Source organism: Aspergillus pseudoviridinutans (genome assembly GCF_018340605.1).
Source record: "Aspergillus pseudoviridinutans IFM 55266 DNA, scaffold_1, whole genome shotgun sequence".
NCBI classification, from domain to species: domain Eukaryota; kingdom Fungi; phylum Ascomycota; class Eurotiomycetes; order Eurotiales; family Aspergillaceae; genus Aspergillus; species Aspergillus pseudoviridinutans.
Genome location: NW_025091281.1, coordinates 3,184,034 through 3,200,513, shown reverse-complemented (window position 1 = coordinate 3,200,513; position 16,480 = coordinate 3,184,034). Strand labels below are relative to the sequence as shown.

Below are 16,480 nucleotides of genomic sequence, written 5' to 3'. Positions count from 1 at the left end.
TAAGCATCATATAAACCCCTAAGTTCTCCTGCACATATACAGTGAGAAATCATGAGGGAAGGAAGAGGCCTGCTGTATTAGGTTGGTAAGACCTTCTTTATCTGCTCGTTCAATAAACACTGTGCCCCTCTACTTTATGTACTTCCTTGTTCATGAGGCACTTCTAGAATGCATCATGTACTAATGTCTAGTATTCACTTCTCATTCAACCTCAATTAACGGGGGCACAATGTTAGCAATTCGGTCGATTATGTTAGGCTTCTCCTCTCTTTCCCATTTCTCMCTTCTCTTCTTCCTCCATCGTCGTCATCTTGATCCTATGACTATACCCTCGATTCTCAACTACCATGACATTGCAGCTAATGCTTGATTACTGAGATTTCTAGGTAGTGGACCTTTCCCCCGCTCTTGGTTTGTTCTGCCCTCATATCGAATCCTGTGGTAGTGCCAGGCCTCATGCCAGTCCCAGATAAGTGCTTCGCTTCGTCGATGGGTGCGGTTAGGCTCACCAGAGGTCAGTCGAGTTTCTGCTACAATCCAGGGCTGGTAACTGGTGGGAAGCACGGCGGTCACTGGCTCTTTCTTCTAATTTTGGGCATAAAAGGAGCAGGTACGACATGTTTGCTGTGATATAAGGATCTACATTTGTTGCCGTTACATTGACCCTCATTCCCAGAAATGCTGTTTGAGTCCATAAAGCTGGTGATCGACCTGCATCAAAGACGAACACATGCTTATTGAAATGCCAAAAAGGCGAAAAAAGGTTTTTAAACGATTGCCCTCCTCTGCCTACTATCTCCAGTACTTACGCAGGAATTCCTCCACCTTGACCGGCTGGACGTTGCACACCTCGTTCAACACCCCCGGCACCACCGACCCGTCTCTCGCGCAGGCCATGGCTATCTGACAGTCCATCCGCTTAAGCATATCTCCATCAGGAATCTCCTTTAATCTATCTTCCAGCTGCTGCAACGTCACCCGGCGCACCTCGACCTTCTTACCGGTATACCTCTCACAAAGCCTAATCAATTCCTCAAACCCGAGGGTATCACCCGCCATCCCCAACTCCCTTCCCCCCCATTCCTCCATCTCCAGCGCAGCAGCCACAAATCTCCCCACGTCCCGGATATCCGTCAACGTAAGCGACGGCGCTGATCCATCTGCTCTCACAGGAACGACCACATACGCCGGCTCAGCGTCCAAGTGCACGAGGAAAGCCCCCTCAGCGAACCCGGCTCGTGCCACTTTTTCTTGTTCGCCTCCAATCCCAATCGCCAGGTAATTCATGAACATGCCGCATGGGAACCGCGCTGCGTCGATCAGCCCTTCTTCAACCTTGGCCTTGACTGCCTCCCAGACGATATTCTTCGGCTGTAACAAGTCAACCTGTGCCTGGGCCCGCTCGCACATGGCAAACTCGGACGGCGCGAACCGCCGACAGCCTGCTTCTATCGCGGCGTTGAGAAGGTTGAGCTGGTAGGTGATTGTTTCTGGGCCGGGGATGAGCACCACGCTGAGAACGGTGTCGATGTCTTTGAGTGCGGCGACGAGAGATGTATGGGATGTATAGTCCACATAGCGGGTTTCGATGCCTGGGGGTGATGGTTTGGGGTTGTTGGTTTGACGGGAGAGGATGACCGGGGTCCACTTGTGCGTGTTGAGGGCGGCGAGGATAGATGCGCCCAGCGTTGGGCTGGATCCTCCTGCGATGGCTACTTTGGGCATTTTACTTATATAGATATATATATATGTGTCGAGATGGCGAGTTGAGTTCTGATCCTCTGGGTGAGATACATGATATATATGTTGGAGAGGATGACTCAAGCCAAGAAGAAATACGAGGTTGATGTCATGACTGATGTAACTGCCAATGAAATTAAATTTATCAGTCAAGCATTGAACAAGGATTATTACTTGAGAGGTTCTTGTATATTCTTGGGCTGTGGCTTTTCTTGGAGTAGTGATCTTGAGCCTAGTGTCAAGTTAACCCTAATTCAACGACCATGTCATTTGTCATAATTCTTCAACAGGATTACCCTGCTCACGATATCTCCTACTCTAACCATCAAATATATCAAATGCCTGTCCATACAACCAACTCCTATTGCCGATGTACTTATGCTCAAAATCCGTCTTGGTCCAATTATTATCAAACCCGACTGAATTCATCGTCCATCAGCCAATACAAAATGCTTTCCCGCTGCTAAGTGGAGTGGCATATAGCCCTGTACTGCGATTAAAGTTCACATGGAGAGGCGTAGTAGAACATAATAATGTAAACACTCATGGCATTATATGGTGTGCTTAATCTCTAAGGTCTGAAGTTCAGATCCATGCCCTTGAGTAATCAACCACAGCTCATATGAGGTGGAATCCTTTAAGCCTTTCTATGGCTTTATATCCACTCCCGCGTAAGATTTTTTGATATAGTCACCATTGTTCTTAGTGCAGGGAAGGCAGTCAGGCAGTGTCAGCCATAGTGGCATGCTCCAGCCTGAGATGTCCGTAATGTCTTCTGCGCCTATCATCGTGTATCATCAAGGGAACCCGCAGAACCGACCATCAGGATCCCATCTCCGACGAATCTCCCTCAACCGGCTCTCGTTCTCCTCCGCCCAGTAGCGGTCAGGTCTCACAGAGAAATCCGAGTCGCCTATATACGCCCCAACCCCATGTGGTCTGATTTTGTCCATAACAAGCCGCAACCACGACCGGCACCTCTCATCGTCTGCTTCGTCTTTCCAGCCCGCATACACTGCAAAATAATTGTCCGACTGCATGCTGAACGCCATATCCGGTAGTTTCCTCTTACTAGTCGGTGCAATCGGGCACCAGAATGCGTAGCTGTCTGGACTCGGGAGAGTGAGGAATCCTTCTTCGAGGATATCCACTACGTTGTGCTTGTCTTCGAGGTAGGTATTATCCGAGCACCACCTGCGATCCGTGGGGTGGAACTTGGCTTTTGCGCGGTATAGGTTCTCCAGGCTATCTTCCTGGCAGTACCACTCCCTCAATGCTCCGGGGGGTCTAGTCTCGTGGAGAGGCTGTAAGGCTGCTGCTGCTTGGGCGGTTGTCTCTTTCATACGGACTAGGAGGATGGAAAAGCACAGCTCGCCATTTAGGAACTGCGATAGCGCAGTAATCTCGGTATCGCGATCGAGATCGGGTACCATCGAAAGCACCCAGCTGAAGACGGATCGGTATAACCTCGCCGGATAGATGTACCCGGACGACCGAAAACCGTCACTATAGTAAGGGAGAACCCGGAGATGAAACCGCGTTACCACTCCAGGAAACGCTACCGGCTACCAGTCAGACCTGATACATCAATCAAAAAGCTCAACTCACTCACCAGGTCCCGCCCCCCTAGCAGCCCAGTACAGCTCCGCGTTCTGCTCCGCATTACAGAAAAGTTTCTGCGCTTGCGCTGTGACGACCTCCACCGCTTCAACCCGCTCACACGCCCATCCCCAGTTCTACCTCTAGTCGTTAGCCAGGCCATCTCATCTACAGACAGAGTGCTAGATAGAGAGAGAACATACCCCACAATTCCACCCCATCCGCCCCTGCAACAAAAACCCCCCAAGGCCAACATCCCCACAATGACCCGCAGGGAACATCAACCCCTGGCTCACCAACACCTCATTAACCTCCTTACTGGTAACACCCKGCGTCACAGACGCAATGCCCTTGGGTGCGTCAACAACACATTCCCGCCATTCACCTAGATCAATCAGCACGGCGTCATCCTGTAGACTCCACACGGGGAACGAGTGTCCTCCTGCGCGAACGGCGATGCGGGCGTTATGCGTTATTGCTAGCTGAACAGCTGATATCACCTTCTCGTCAGAACTGGCTTTGAGGATGGCGAGGGGGTATTTGGGTGGATGGCGCTTGTTGAAGACACCCCGGGTGCGGGCGGCTTCGTAGGTGGGGTTGGAGTTGGAGTCGGAGTCTCGCCAGATGATTTGCATTTTGAGATCAGACTCAGCTGCTGTGGATGGATGATATTAGTGTGAAGTGATCACTGTCTGCTGAGGTGGTTGATGAGAGCTGCAGCCAGAGAGATGCACGAGCACGTGACGATGCAGGTTACTGTCTCTCATACGTTGGCTTGATTAACAATGTTAAAGGTAGGGAGGTAGTTTTTATCGATGCAGCAGGTTGATCGTAGTTCCTGCACTTTATGACAGTTGTATAAGGAATGCTGGGAATGGAAGTACGCTATGACCGGCACACAGAGATAGGAGCTACAGCAAATGGGGTAAAAAGTATGCTAAGTTTGTAGGGATTGTTGGTCGTTGCAATAACCCTGGCCATATAATGGTTGATATCCATTTCGAATGTGATAACGGCAGCGTATGATGAGTGTTTCATATGTGTTAGCCATGCACGCATACAAGTTTAACTAGTCCGTTGAAGGTGAATGTTAAGGTGTAGTCACGAATGTGTTCACGATTAAACTGCTACAACTAGACCAACGCCGCGCTCACAAGAGATCCAGACAAAACTCACAAGTACTCGCTTGCGCCAGTTCCGAGCGCCAGTTGCCGAAATACCACAATTGCCATACCACGGCTTTTACCCGAAACCCAAGCATACCCGCAGTCCGTACGCTAGATCACCAGTGTGATCCGCCATCCGAAAGAGAAAGAGACATAATCATACAGTACATGAGACGTACAATATAGTACAACCAAGGAGCAATAAGAGAGAAAAAGAAAAAGAGAATTCCAGGCACTACCGTGAGAATTCACTCCACACGGTGCTCAACCATCCAGCAGGAATGCCAACCTCGGACGGCATCATGCTGGACAGCTGGTCATAGTCGCATCCCTCCAGGAATGCGACGACATCATCCCCGCCCAGGCTGGTGGACCACATGGCGTTCGAGACGCCACCTTCGAATCCGTCCACCGTCACCGGGGGCGAGGCCGCGGGGTGGTTGACGGACCCGGGCGGGGGCAGCAGTGGCAGGCCATGCGAGGTGGCCTGGTTGATAGGGGGCAGCGACTGCGAGTACGGGCCTTGTTGACGGGAGAGCCACGAGTTCAATGGCTGGAGACGATTAGAAGGCTGTACTTGGCCATACTGTGATGGGGGAGCCCCTGCAGAAGGAGCAAGAGACGGGAGGCTCGGCGAGGAGGTGCCGTAGAGAGGACCGTCGGGATGGTGCTGCAGCGACGGTAGCGAATACGGCGACTGCGACTGCAAGGCTCGTGGAGGCAACGGCAGGCTGGGCCGCCGCTCGGCATCCGGCCCAGGGAGAGGCAGGCCAGGGCTGTTGATGGGGACCCACGACTCGCGCCGGCCGCCGGCACCATCGAGGGTAGGCTCGGCCGTCTCGCCAGGGTCACTGCGGACCGCGTTGCTGCCCGCATCACTGACGTTGGTCGCACGGTCGGCCCCGTCATCATCAGCAGTGTTCTCGGGCAGCCGGTCGTCGATGCTGCCAAAGTCGAGGAACAACTTTTCAAGCAACTTGAACTCCTCCAGGCCGCCTCCGGCACCGCCCTCCCGTACCGGACGAATTCCGTTGGTATGCGGGTCAAGGGCGTCCAGGCGGGAATGGCGTCGGAAGTCGCGCTTCACCTTGGAAAAGTAGCTGTGCAATCGGTTCAGCGTGCGGAACCATCCATTGGCCATCTTCAAGCGAGACCGCGTATCTCGCAAGATGTCGAGCGCCTTTCCAGTCTGCACCTGGCCGTGCGTTCCATCAGTGGCACCGGGCCTGAGACTCAACGATCCTTCCAGGTCCATGTGCGGAAAGTGTACCGCGTAGACGCCGATAAAGGCCGCATTGTAGATGGCAAACCCGACCAGTGGATTTTCAACAAGAACACCGCGCTCCTGGCAGGTTACCACGAGGTCCAGCATCTGTCGGGCGGCCCGGAACAGCTCACGCGCACTGTCCCTCCAGAATCCATCCGGAGCCACCGACCTATCGCCGGGGAACAGTGGTTCATCCAGGGGACCGACCGGCTCATTGCACCGGACCGGAAGAAATGGAATGTAGGCGCGGTGGAGGACAATGACGGAGAGAAAATACACCACATGCATGACAGTGTAGGACGCCAGCTTGTTCTTGTACATGATGTGGGTGTCGGTATTTCGGGGCGAGTACTGCAGATTGCGCGAAAGTCCGTCCTGGAACTCGCCTAGCATCGTCCGCAGTTTCGAAAATCTAGAGTCGATATGCCATGGGGGGAGTTGTTCCGTTCTATTGATGTTAGTTTCGGGTGATGCTACCGGAGGGTGGGAGAGGGGTGGGGGAAATGCATACCTTCGTCCACCAGCACAAGACCACTTGGCGATACTCCCCCAGATCCGAATGATGCGAATCACCCGGCTCAACACCGACTCCTCCGCCCCAACCTCCCACCGGTCGATCTCATCCTCGCTTGAGTCCTTTCGCCTGGAGATTGGAGACCACGGCTTGTTGTCCGGGGGGCCATTATTGGGCAGTTTGTCATCGCTGAAGCCTCCGATGCTCTGGCGAATGCTGGGAATTTGCATACCCTGCGAGCCGAAGCTCTGGGGGCGACGGGCGGACGGCTCGTTCAGACGCGACGTTCGCACGCGCTCTCCAAAAGCGAAAGCGTTGTCGCTGGGCAGCTGAATGCCGAGCTCCTTGACCCGAATCATGCGAGGACGATATTTCCCGCTACTGAGACAACGGTCGAGGATGAAGCAGGCCCAAAACGTCCGCCGCTTCGTCTCCAGGGCGATCACATCGTCGGACGTCTGCTCTTTGGGTTCCGGACCGCGGCGCACGCCAAAGAGCTCTGCCTCGGCTTTGAGGGCGGGCGATCGGGGCCCCTCGCGAGAAAAGAGCTCGTTCTCCAGCTCAAACGGCAGCCCCATGGCCTGCGACAGTCGGATCGCCATGCCGACGTATAGCCAAGCGCTCTTGCCACGGCACATGCCCCATTCGTGCAGTGCCAGCATCAGCAGCGCCTGCACACGTGTGAGGTCGGGGATCGCCAGACTGGCGCCATCGACGCCGGCCAGCCGGCTGCGCAGCGCTGCCGCATAGAATTCGGATGCGACGAGAGGGTTCGAAGGGTTGCCGGGGGAGGAGGGGGAATGGTAGGCAACCAGATGAGGGTGGAATCGAGCCGTGAGCGCGAGGACTCCGAGAGGAATGAGAGGATTGGGTTCGGCTTTGGGGGCGGGAGGACTTTGTGCGGCGTCTCGGTTGTTTTCCGAGTTTGTGGCATTGCTGGACGATGTGCTGCCGGAGAGCTGTCGAATCTGACCGAGGAAGGAAGCGGGGTGAAGAAAGGGGAGGATGAAGGCGTAATGCGACTGGAAAAGATCAAAGACGGCCTCCCAGACCTTGACGGTCAGCACGGACGTGTCGAGCACCTCCAGCGAGGCTTTGGCTGCATCTTTGGCCGCAGACGAGGACACGCCGACGGCCTTACGGGAGCGCTGTCGCTTGGGGCTATCCCAATCGCCGTTGCGATCCTCCCCATCGGCCATGGCGGCAATGTCTCGTTTGGCCGCGCCACCGCCGACGCCGATGGCCGGGGTGGGATATACACATTCTCGCCCGGACGACTCGCATGCACGACAGGTGGTGTCAATACCGGCATTGACGCATTTGATCTTGCTCCGTCGGCACCGAGCGCAGGCTATACTCGATCGCATGTTGAGTGAATGTAAAGGACGAGTGATGTAGGAAAAAGGCGTGGCAGACACCGTCTGCTGTCAGCCGGGGGGTTCTTCCGCGTTTGTGCCTTCGCGTTAAGTCCCCGGTCTCTCGCGCGGATTTCGAAGTGGCCCAAAGTTCGGCTGAGGATGAAGTCGAAATAAGGCGATAATCGACTAAGAATCGCATGAACTTAGCCATGGATCTGGATTTCCAAATGGTCAACTGGCGACTGTAACTTACCTTGGACCTAATTTCCGGTGCACAGCACTGTGGGTAGAAGGCGAATAATAAGACAAAAACCAGTCGATAGATCAACTAGGCGTAGTGAAGTGACGTGCGACCAGGATAGGGAGGAGTTGAATTATGGTAGACGAGTCAAGGTGGGAGAGGTGTCGAGTGCGACAGGCAAGGAAGCGAAGCTGGAAGCAAGGAAGGCGAGTAAGGACCATTCAACATGGGCGACGGACGGAATAAGCGGAGTGTGGGGGAGCAAGAATGCCAGACAGAAATCGGGGCACCGGACCGGAAACGCGACGTGAAAAGGAAACAAAGGAAAGAAATCGGGTAGAGACGGGATTGGAGGAGTTTGTCAGGACGACACGGCGAGTATAGGAACGTCAGAGGATAATAATACCCCGTGGGTAGAGCCGGGGGAGAAGAAGAGAGGGAGAGAGAAGAGAAAAGAGGGAAGGAAGAAGAGATGATGGAGGGAAACGATTCAAATGATGAATGTGTGTCGTTTCGCTGACCTCCGACACCCACAGAAGGAAAAAAGAAAGAAAAGAAAAGCGAAAAAAGCGACCAGTCCCCGGATAGTTCCCGCAGTATCAAAAAGCTACACCACTGCTACTTGCCAGTTACAACATCCGCATTTCAGCAAATTGCGGAGGCCCGACGCTGGTCTTAGTCTGGCGGTTTAAGCGGGCGGTGTTAATCCGGAGACAGCAGCGCCCCAGCTTGTTACTTTCCCGAGTTCCGAGACTCCTGCACTGCATCGTAGCCTCAACAGTACGCAGTATACGTTTTTGATCTTTTTATTCAAATAGACAGTAGCTTGCTACAATAATAGTACAACAGTTATATATTTCCTTTTGTTCATTCATAGCTATGGTGAAGAAATACAGGCTGATTTGAGGCGTACCGTCAATACGGGCTAGTCCAGCCATCGGGACGGCGAACAGGCCCAGTCGCCTCTTTTCGCGGGGGGCATTAGTTCGCCTCTCCGACCGACAGGAGCCTTGATGATCAAGAATAAAATATGCTTCAATATCCTACATGTTCTAACGTATTTAAAGGTAACGTCTATGCTGCCTCCTTTCCTACTCACATCTCCCGTCTCACATTTTTCCCTCCGTATCCCATGTCAAATGAACATATCGGGACACCCAGGACGGACCGAAGAAGCCGGCTACCAGCAGTGTGGTGGAACAGCATGGAGTAATATTACCTAACAGGCCAACCGTCCGCTCCATCCACCATCCGGTCATGTTCCGTACGACTGGCTAAGCACGGTTACACGGTAAAATGGTTAATTCTATTTCTCCAGTGTCTTTCCATGTGGCTGCTGGGCTATGATGATAGATCTATTCAGTAGATCAAGCTAAGCGGACGATTTATCCTATTTTAGCTGCCTTCACCTATCATTTCTTTCAGGCTCTCTTTCTGGTAATATGGAATAGAAGTCTGCCCAATGCCCAGTCCATCCCGTGCCGATCGGTCTCTTGTCTCTGAGATGGCTGCGACTACTGTCTGCAGTGTAATTGTGGCCCTGTGGGTGGTGTGGATGACGCCTACGGAGAATTCAACACGGGGTTACTTCCGAGGAACCACTGGATTATGGTCACACTGTCCGACTTGAATTTTCTTTTCTTTTTTTTTTTTTTACTTTCAGTATATCACAAGGAAGGCGAACCGCGAACAAAGGCAAAATGAGGGGAAACGGCAAGTGAAGTGGCCACAATCACATTACCTCCGTCCGCAGAACCTCGGGTATCCTCAGCCTGTCCGTTACCTCAGGATGGCTTCATTTTCGTCTCGTCGGGATGGGTTGGAGACTTCCTGGGACGTGGAAAGTTGTCCGACTCGTCAACCGTGTGACGGGTTCTTTTTCATGACTAACAAAAATCTGGGCCCTGAGTTGGGCCCCTGCATTTGGGCCTTCCCCGCGGGGAGAGTAGTCCACAGTCAGTCAATCATAAAGCTAGAGGACTCGTAAAGTAGGTACGGTTGACCAGTCACGAGATTAATGGTTATTAAAGGTTACAGCTGGATACTACCTCAATTTCTGGATTGTGCGTCCATCAATTGACGCAGTGGTCTTTAATAATCCTCCCCTTCTGAACTGGCTGCTTACGAACATCCGCAGGATCATACCCTCCGACCGACAGTCGGGGGGGCTCCTCCGCACCCGGGCGGCAACTCCTGGAGCCTACGCCCTACGCTTACAGTAAGTCCACAGATTTTAACCGGGCATACTTTTGAACACGCTCATCCCGTGGCCGCTCTTCGGGCGTAGCCGATGTCCATGATTGGCTCTCTGCTCCCCCATGTCCTTCTCACCCGAGGCACAAGCGAACCGATGAACCCCGCAATCTGTTCACATTAATCCCTACCTTATGATTTCGTATGTACCTAGGACTTGTGATATACTGAAAGCACATGCTACTACAGTTGCAAGCGAGCCATGGAAATAGCCTACTAGGATTATTACCCTAGGTACCTTGCCTACCTCTATTCTGCCTACCAGCTACGATAGGAAATACCCGGCGAATCATCGGAGAATGCCCGATCCCACAGCCGGCTATTCTATTCTTCTTATTGTCTAACGGCTATTGTACCTATGAATGGAGGAAAAATTAATCACAGCCATAAACAGTACATTAAGGTTGAACCAACGGGGTATTTTCAATTCGGCAAAACAGCGCGCAACTGCGAGAGCTGAGGCTGCGAGAGACAGCCTCCCGACAACCAACCTCATCCTCATCCGTAGGGTAGGTGTCACCTGCTCGGCTTGTTGGCCAATGAATTCGCCTCTGTATACAGGGTACCTTAGTTTGACGTACCTAACACCTAACTCGCAAATCGCAACTCTTACCTACTTTACTTCTCAGATTACCCCTGGTATGGTTACATAGTCAACCCTCTACGCGAGAGCCGAGTCTCCATCGCAATCCTAGTCCTAAGCAATAGGATCCTAGTAGTCCCTACTTCCATACTTTGTACTTTGCGGCGTGGCATCAACCACAGCCACAATCTGAATCCCTTCTGTCCATGTCCATGTCCGTTTCCGATTTCCCCGAGATTAAGCGTGCAAGTAGGTAGCCACGATGCAATAGACCCCGTCGTCTGATTCGCTGCGCTACGCCACGTCTCGTGGACCGGTTCAGCTGGGCCAATGGGGGGCCTGGCGGTTCGGGGGAGATAGACCGTTGTATTTGTCCGGGTACTGCTACTATTATGAGAGTACGACGGAGTAGAGTCTGGGGTAGACGGTTAATAGTACGGAGACTGTCAGTCACTAGACTATTTGCCACGTTGATACGGAGTTTTGGGAAGTAGATAATGGATAGATGAAGCCAAGACATGGCGGTCTCGGCGGTCTCGGCGGTCGAAGTGCCTGGTCAGGTACCTGGCGCCTGGTGGCTGTGTGGTCTTGGTGTTTACCCGTCGTTTACACTGTCATACTACTAGATTTGAGCTCGGCTGAGCTAGATGTGTATTCGATTGCTATCGCTGTATTGGTTTGGTTCTAGTTAATATGCTGGGGGTATGCGTTCGAGTTCTTGTAGTTCTCTGTGTCGATGGTTAATTGTTATCTGTGTGCTTCGGGTTTGTGGATGAACTATGACAGTTGGTGATTGCCTATATATACCCATGAGGTTCTCTGGTACTAATTATTGGCGACTTTGATTGAACATAACTAAAATCTGGAACATAGCCTCCAAATACATGAAAAGGGTATCTTCCCAACGTATGTGAATGAGTGAAGTCCGTATAACGTATAATTTTAAGCAGCTGTTTCGGTCTTGTTAGGATAGAACCTGTAGATATTGTCAGCCAAGTACTTCCAATGCAGATAATGGAGATATATACCAAGCAGCCACGGCGATGATCAAATACATCATCATCAACAGCACACCCTCGAGCCAGTGCGATTTGCCATCGGCAATGAGATAGTTCACCTACGGAATTAGCGTCATCATAAAACAGGGGATCAAACATACCAGCAACACAGAGACGAAAAGCAGGATCACTTGGAATGCATCGAAATACAAGGTCATATTCTCGAGTCCTTTGCCAGTCAGTCACGGTCAGAGAAGAAGTCACAAGACAAGAAATGAGAGCATACCCATAATCCATCCAATCACAATAACCAACGGCAGAACCAGCAGAGCAATCTGCATGCTTGATCCCACAGCCACTCCAATCGCCAGGTCCATCTTGTCCTTGCATGCCACCGTCACCGCCGTGGCGTGCTCGGCCGCATTACCGACGATAGGGAGCAGGATCAGCCCGACGAATGTCTCCGAGATGTGGCCTCGTTCCGTAAGAGCGTCAATGGAACCAACCTGGACAGTCAGTCATGCCCTGACACCACGTGGTTATCGAACTTACCATAAATTCAGCGCACAATGCGACAAAGGTCGTGGAGATGGTCAGTGTCAGGACGGCAACCCAGATGCTGAGCTGAGGCTGTTCCTCGTCGTCCTCCTCGTGCAGTTGCATCTGCTGCGCGTTCTGACCACCCATGGTGGCCGTCATCTTGCCGATCTGGGCAAGGCCCCGGCTGGCGTCACCACCGGACACCTTTTGGCGTCGCTTCTCGACCTTGGGGCTGGGTCTGTTGTAGATCTCGGTGTGCGACTTGAGCTGGAAGAAGAGGTAGCATCCGTAGACGAAGAGCAAGATGATACTGGTGCCTGCGATTTGTCAGCGACGATCCTCCGCGCATGGCCAGCAATCTTACCTCGCGACAACGGGGCAATTCCCACAGTTCCGGCTGCAAAAATCAGTAAACGTCCTTAATCTTCGGCCGGATTGACGCACCGCCGGACCACGCGTKGAACGCGGTGGGAATAATCAGACTAGCCACCGCCAGTGCCAAAAGACTAGCCGCTGTTTGCGCGACAACCGGGTTGAAGTGTTGCTCGAGACGATTGACGCCACCGAAAAAGAAACACATGCCCATAACCAGCAGCAGATTCGAAAGCATACTGCCTATAAGTGACGTTTGAACAATGACAACCTGCTTATCGACCAAGGCGATGATGGCGACGATCAACTCGACCGCATTACTATATATTGTCAGTCTGCTGGTGTCTGGTGTTTCCAGCGATGCGAGCACCTACCCGAATGATGCATTCAACAGACCACCAATCGTTTCACCAGTACTGGACACGTTAGCTTGGTCCTCTACAACAGGAACTATACATACCGCAAGGCGATTTCTTCCGTGGCATAACTCAACATGGCCGCAAGGGGTCTGGATATGTCAGTCGAGTCCAGACGTGGTATAGGGATACATACATAATAGCAACGAAGTTGACCACGAAGACGGCCACCGGATCAACGTTGACGTAATTCAGTGCAACTGAGATTGTTAGTGAGGAACTCAGACTCGTCATATCCCAACTCACTTCCAACTGGCGCAGCGATCAAGAGGACGTTCATCCAAGAGTTGAAAATAGTCGCCTTGAGCTGGCCAACGGCGGTGAACTTTTGCTTGTCAGGTTCATCCTTCGCCTCCTCCACCGAAGATACGGCTTCCCCATCCTCAGACCGACTTCCATAGCCGCTCAAAAGGGTCTTCCTCTTCCGAGGTTTTCCTTCCGGGATCTCATCCTGTCCCTCTTGGTTGGTGACGTTGATGGGGTCATGGCTGCGCATCGATGGCTCGGCCGATTTCTCTCCACTTTCTGTTCGATGAAGACCGTCCGTTCCTGACGACTCTGGCGGAAAGGTGTCTGCGTGCTCTGGACCGGCCAGGCCGTCGGTCATGTCCCTCCGCCGCCGTCGTTCCTCCGACATGCGCACCTCCCCCGCCGTGCGGACGGAAGTGAGTCCGCTCTCCATCTGATAGGAATTGGACCGTCGCGGCCGTGCTTTGAACTTTTTAAAGGGATTATAAACGGATGGCTCGCCTTCCTGGTCGTACCAGGCCAGATTCCTGGCTTGACGGCGGTAGATGTCTGGGCGCCGAGACGCATCAGTCGAGACGCGCTTGGCACAACACATTAGGGTCAGACTTACGCATGATGTTCTTGTTCTAGAAGGCAGGTAATCCCTGGAAGATTGATAATGATACTGCAGTAGTCAGGGTATTAAGATGAGGTTCAAGAAGAGCAGGAAGCAAGATGTGAAACGGCAGGGGGGAAACAGCAGTGCCCAACGGCAGACAAAGACAATTCTACCAGGGTTGTCCTTTCATCGGCTTAAAAACAAGTCAAGGATCTTGCAATGACATACATTAATTAGTATATTGACGTGGACCACTCGTGGCTAGAGATCACAGTTGACGAAATGTGGCGCGTACCTCAGCGCTCAGCCCCAGTGGCCGACAAGACTATGACAAGAGGGCTCGGAAGGGACAAGCTTTGGACAAGAATAGCTGTCTAATAAATGGGTCGCGGCAGCAGATTGGAAAGGAAAGAATGCGGTCAATCGAACGATTGAGTAAAAAGAGTGACAGGGTTCTTGCAGGCTCGTTCAACCAGCGAGCAACACAGTACCCAGAGTTTCAATCTGAAAGGAGTGAGGGTGTACACAGGCAAAGCAAAGTGAAAAAAGGGATAACATGGTCATTGTCTGTCAAAGCGCGAAGAATACTTGGCAGAACTGTCCTTTGCTTGGCGATTTTCATTCAGTCGACAGATCCAAATATCGTCGTTATGGAGAGAACATTGCTATTGGTGAATGTGATACACAGCCACAATAAGCGTGCGTTTAGATCCTCTGGATAGCGTATCCTGGACGCGCGGAGATGGAGATTCGTAAACCATCATTATTGAGTATGTGGCTGCTGCAAGCCTGCAACGAGACTAGGGCAATTCAGTACCCCTTATCAGATGAAAGATCTCTCTACATTTGCAAAGAGTAGAAAGGTACAGCAGTCTTTAAATGATTTGTAGAGGTTGTTTACGATGGTATTAGTTAAATGTTATCAAAGATGATGAGGCCCTCCTATTTATTGGCGCTCTGATTCTGATTTACGAGGCACAAGATCAGTAAAGTTAGTTATTCACAACTAGCACCAGGTCGTAATAGTGGCTCCTTAGTAGATCCTAATCATGTCCTAACCGATTAGGGCTGGCTCTCAATTCTGGGAAAGCCAGTAGATACCCCTGGCGCATGCGCACTTTGAGAGAGCCGTTTCAAATGCTGCGTCTTTCGCAAAAGGCAGAAGCATTGGCCTATCAGATTAATGATCAATCTGATCACTCTATATGAAGACAGTCTCTTAAACTACCTAGAGATCAGAAGTCTGAGTTTCATGGAAGCATGTTGATTGCAGTACCATCTGTGGGTCTGAGATAGATTGAGTCGTTACTCAGCATGTCCAGAAACCAAGCCACGTCGCCAGCCACAGAACAACATCAGCCACATTCTACCTTAGTATTCAATTCACTCTGCGCCTCAACTTTCTCGATGCTCAGCTCTTGACTTTCAACTGCGGGCAAGAACCTGATAGCACCATCATGCATAAAGTTCCATGTCCGCCTCTTGGATTTGATTTTGACTTTACAACAGATTGCACAATGATACGCAAGTTGTCGTGCAGCAAGAACACGTCAGTAACTMTTGCATCGTGTCACGGTCTGCTGATCAAGACAGTGCTGAATTCAAGTCATCAGTGTCCGACCCTTGCGCCATGATGTGGTGAGATTGTGAGCTGTTCTGCATGTAGGCATAGCCATTTTTAACACAGCTGCCTTGTAGTTTATGTAAATATATCCTCGATTCTCACTCTACAGATGAACGAAGTCGTTGCCGAGTAGCCACTTAGGAATATATTTTGCAGCGGTACGACTCTGGGATAATCTGGTTCTAGCAACGCAGCACAATTGTTGCTTAGTGCATCATGCAAATTTGAGACTGAACAGAAAAGCTGAGACATTCATTGCAAATGGGAGTTTGTTGTCAGTGCATAAGACTCTCAAGGACATGGCTTATTTGCATAAATCTACAGTGTTATGATTACTATGCTCAGATGACTAATAGTACAGCGGACTGAAAAATTTTATTACTGTGGGATTCAGGGCAGTTCCAGACCCTGAAACCCTGGTCGCCGGTCCTTGGTAAGACATTGTACTGCCCAGGGGGTCTGTATCGTTGGTAGTTTGTTAACATGGAAGGATAGAAATACGGCTCAGAAAAGAGGACTCGCATAATATGCTGTTTGAATCAGCTCTCGGAAAGTACCTTAGTCTTATTCCATTCTTGCGGTGGTAGTAAGCCAACTTGCAGGTCTTCGACTTGAACTCATCAATGACCCACGATTCTCACATAATCGAAATTGGCGGTCCTAGGAGCTCAAGATTCAGGACAAGCCAAACAAGCCTGACAAGCCGGAACTTGAGGGAGCGAAGCAACATTGATGCCCCTATTCCTCAGACAACTGGGCAAAGGTAAGCATACAGGGTCTCCGTAATTCCATTCTTACAATACAGGCCCCATCTCAACGACGAATGAGCACCCCGGACCCTGGCACTAAGTTTCAAAGGCCCCGCAGTTATATCACTGAGAATGTCAATCCTTTGTCCCTGGACGTATCATTTGCCTCCCTCCCATGATTGTTTGATTGTTCTCAACGCAATGATCATTATT

General features: G+C 51.5%; 4 protein-coding genes across 4 annotated transcripts; all 4 read right to left on the bottom strand.

Moving 5' to 3' along the window:
* Nucleotides 1–792: 792 nt before the first annotated feature.
* On the bottom strand, nucleotides 793–1,725 carry Asppvi_001119 (aromatic alcohol reductase; the record flags this gene model as incomplete). Its single annotated transcript, XM_043297422.1, has 1 exon — nucleotides 793–1,725. One exon carries the CDS (start codon nucleotides 1,723–1,725, stop codon nucleotides 793–795), a length of 933 nt encoding a protein of 310 aa, XP_043153357.1.
* An 812-nt stretch (nucleotides 1,726–2,537) lies between these two features.
* On the bottom strand, nucleotides 2,538–3,974 carry Asppvi_001118 (uncharacterized protein; the record flags this gene model as incomplete). Its single annotated transcript, XM_043297421.1, has 3 exons — nucleotides 2,538–3,246; nucleotides 3,349–3,476; nucleotides 3,543–3,974. 3 exons carry the CDS (start codon nucleotides 3,972–3,974, stop codon nucleotides 2,538–2,540), a joined length of 1,269 nt encoding a protein of 422 aa, XP_043153356.1.
* A 766-nt stretch (nucleotides 3,975–4,740) lies between these two features.
* Asppvi_001117 (putative C6 transcription factor) lies at nucleotides 4,741–7,653 on the bottom strand (the record flags this gene model as incomplete). The annotated part of the gene is made up of 1 exon (XM_043297420.1): nucleotides 4,741–7,653. One exon carries the CDS (start codon nucleotides 7,651–7,653, stop codon nucleotides 4,741–4,743), a length of 2,913 nt encoding a protein of 970 aa, XP_043153355.1.
* Nucleotides 7,654–11,663: 4,010 nt separating this feature from the next.
* On the bottom strand, nucleotides 11,664–13,910 carry Asppvi_001116 (hydrogen/calcium exchanger domain-containing protein; the record flags this gene model as incomplete). Its single annotated transcript, XM_043297419.1, has 12 exons — nucleotides 11,664–11,697; nucleotides 11,750–11,838; nucleotides 11,881–11,948; nucleotides 12,006–12,225; nucleotides 12,272–12,576; nucleotides 12,624–12,656; nucleotides 12,743–12,951; nucleotides 13,006–13,047; nucleotides 13,092–13,139; nucleotides 13,184–13,247; nucleotides 13,294–13,845; nucleotides 13,907–13,910. 12 exons carry the CDS (start codon nucleotides 13,908–13,910, stop codon nucleotides 11,664–11,666), a joined length of 1,668 nt encoding a protein of 555 aa, XP_043153354.1.
* Between the last annotated feature and the right edge of the window lie 2,570 nt (nucleotides 13,911–16,480).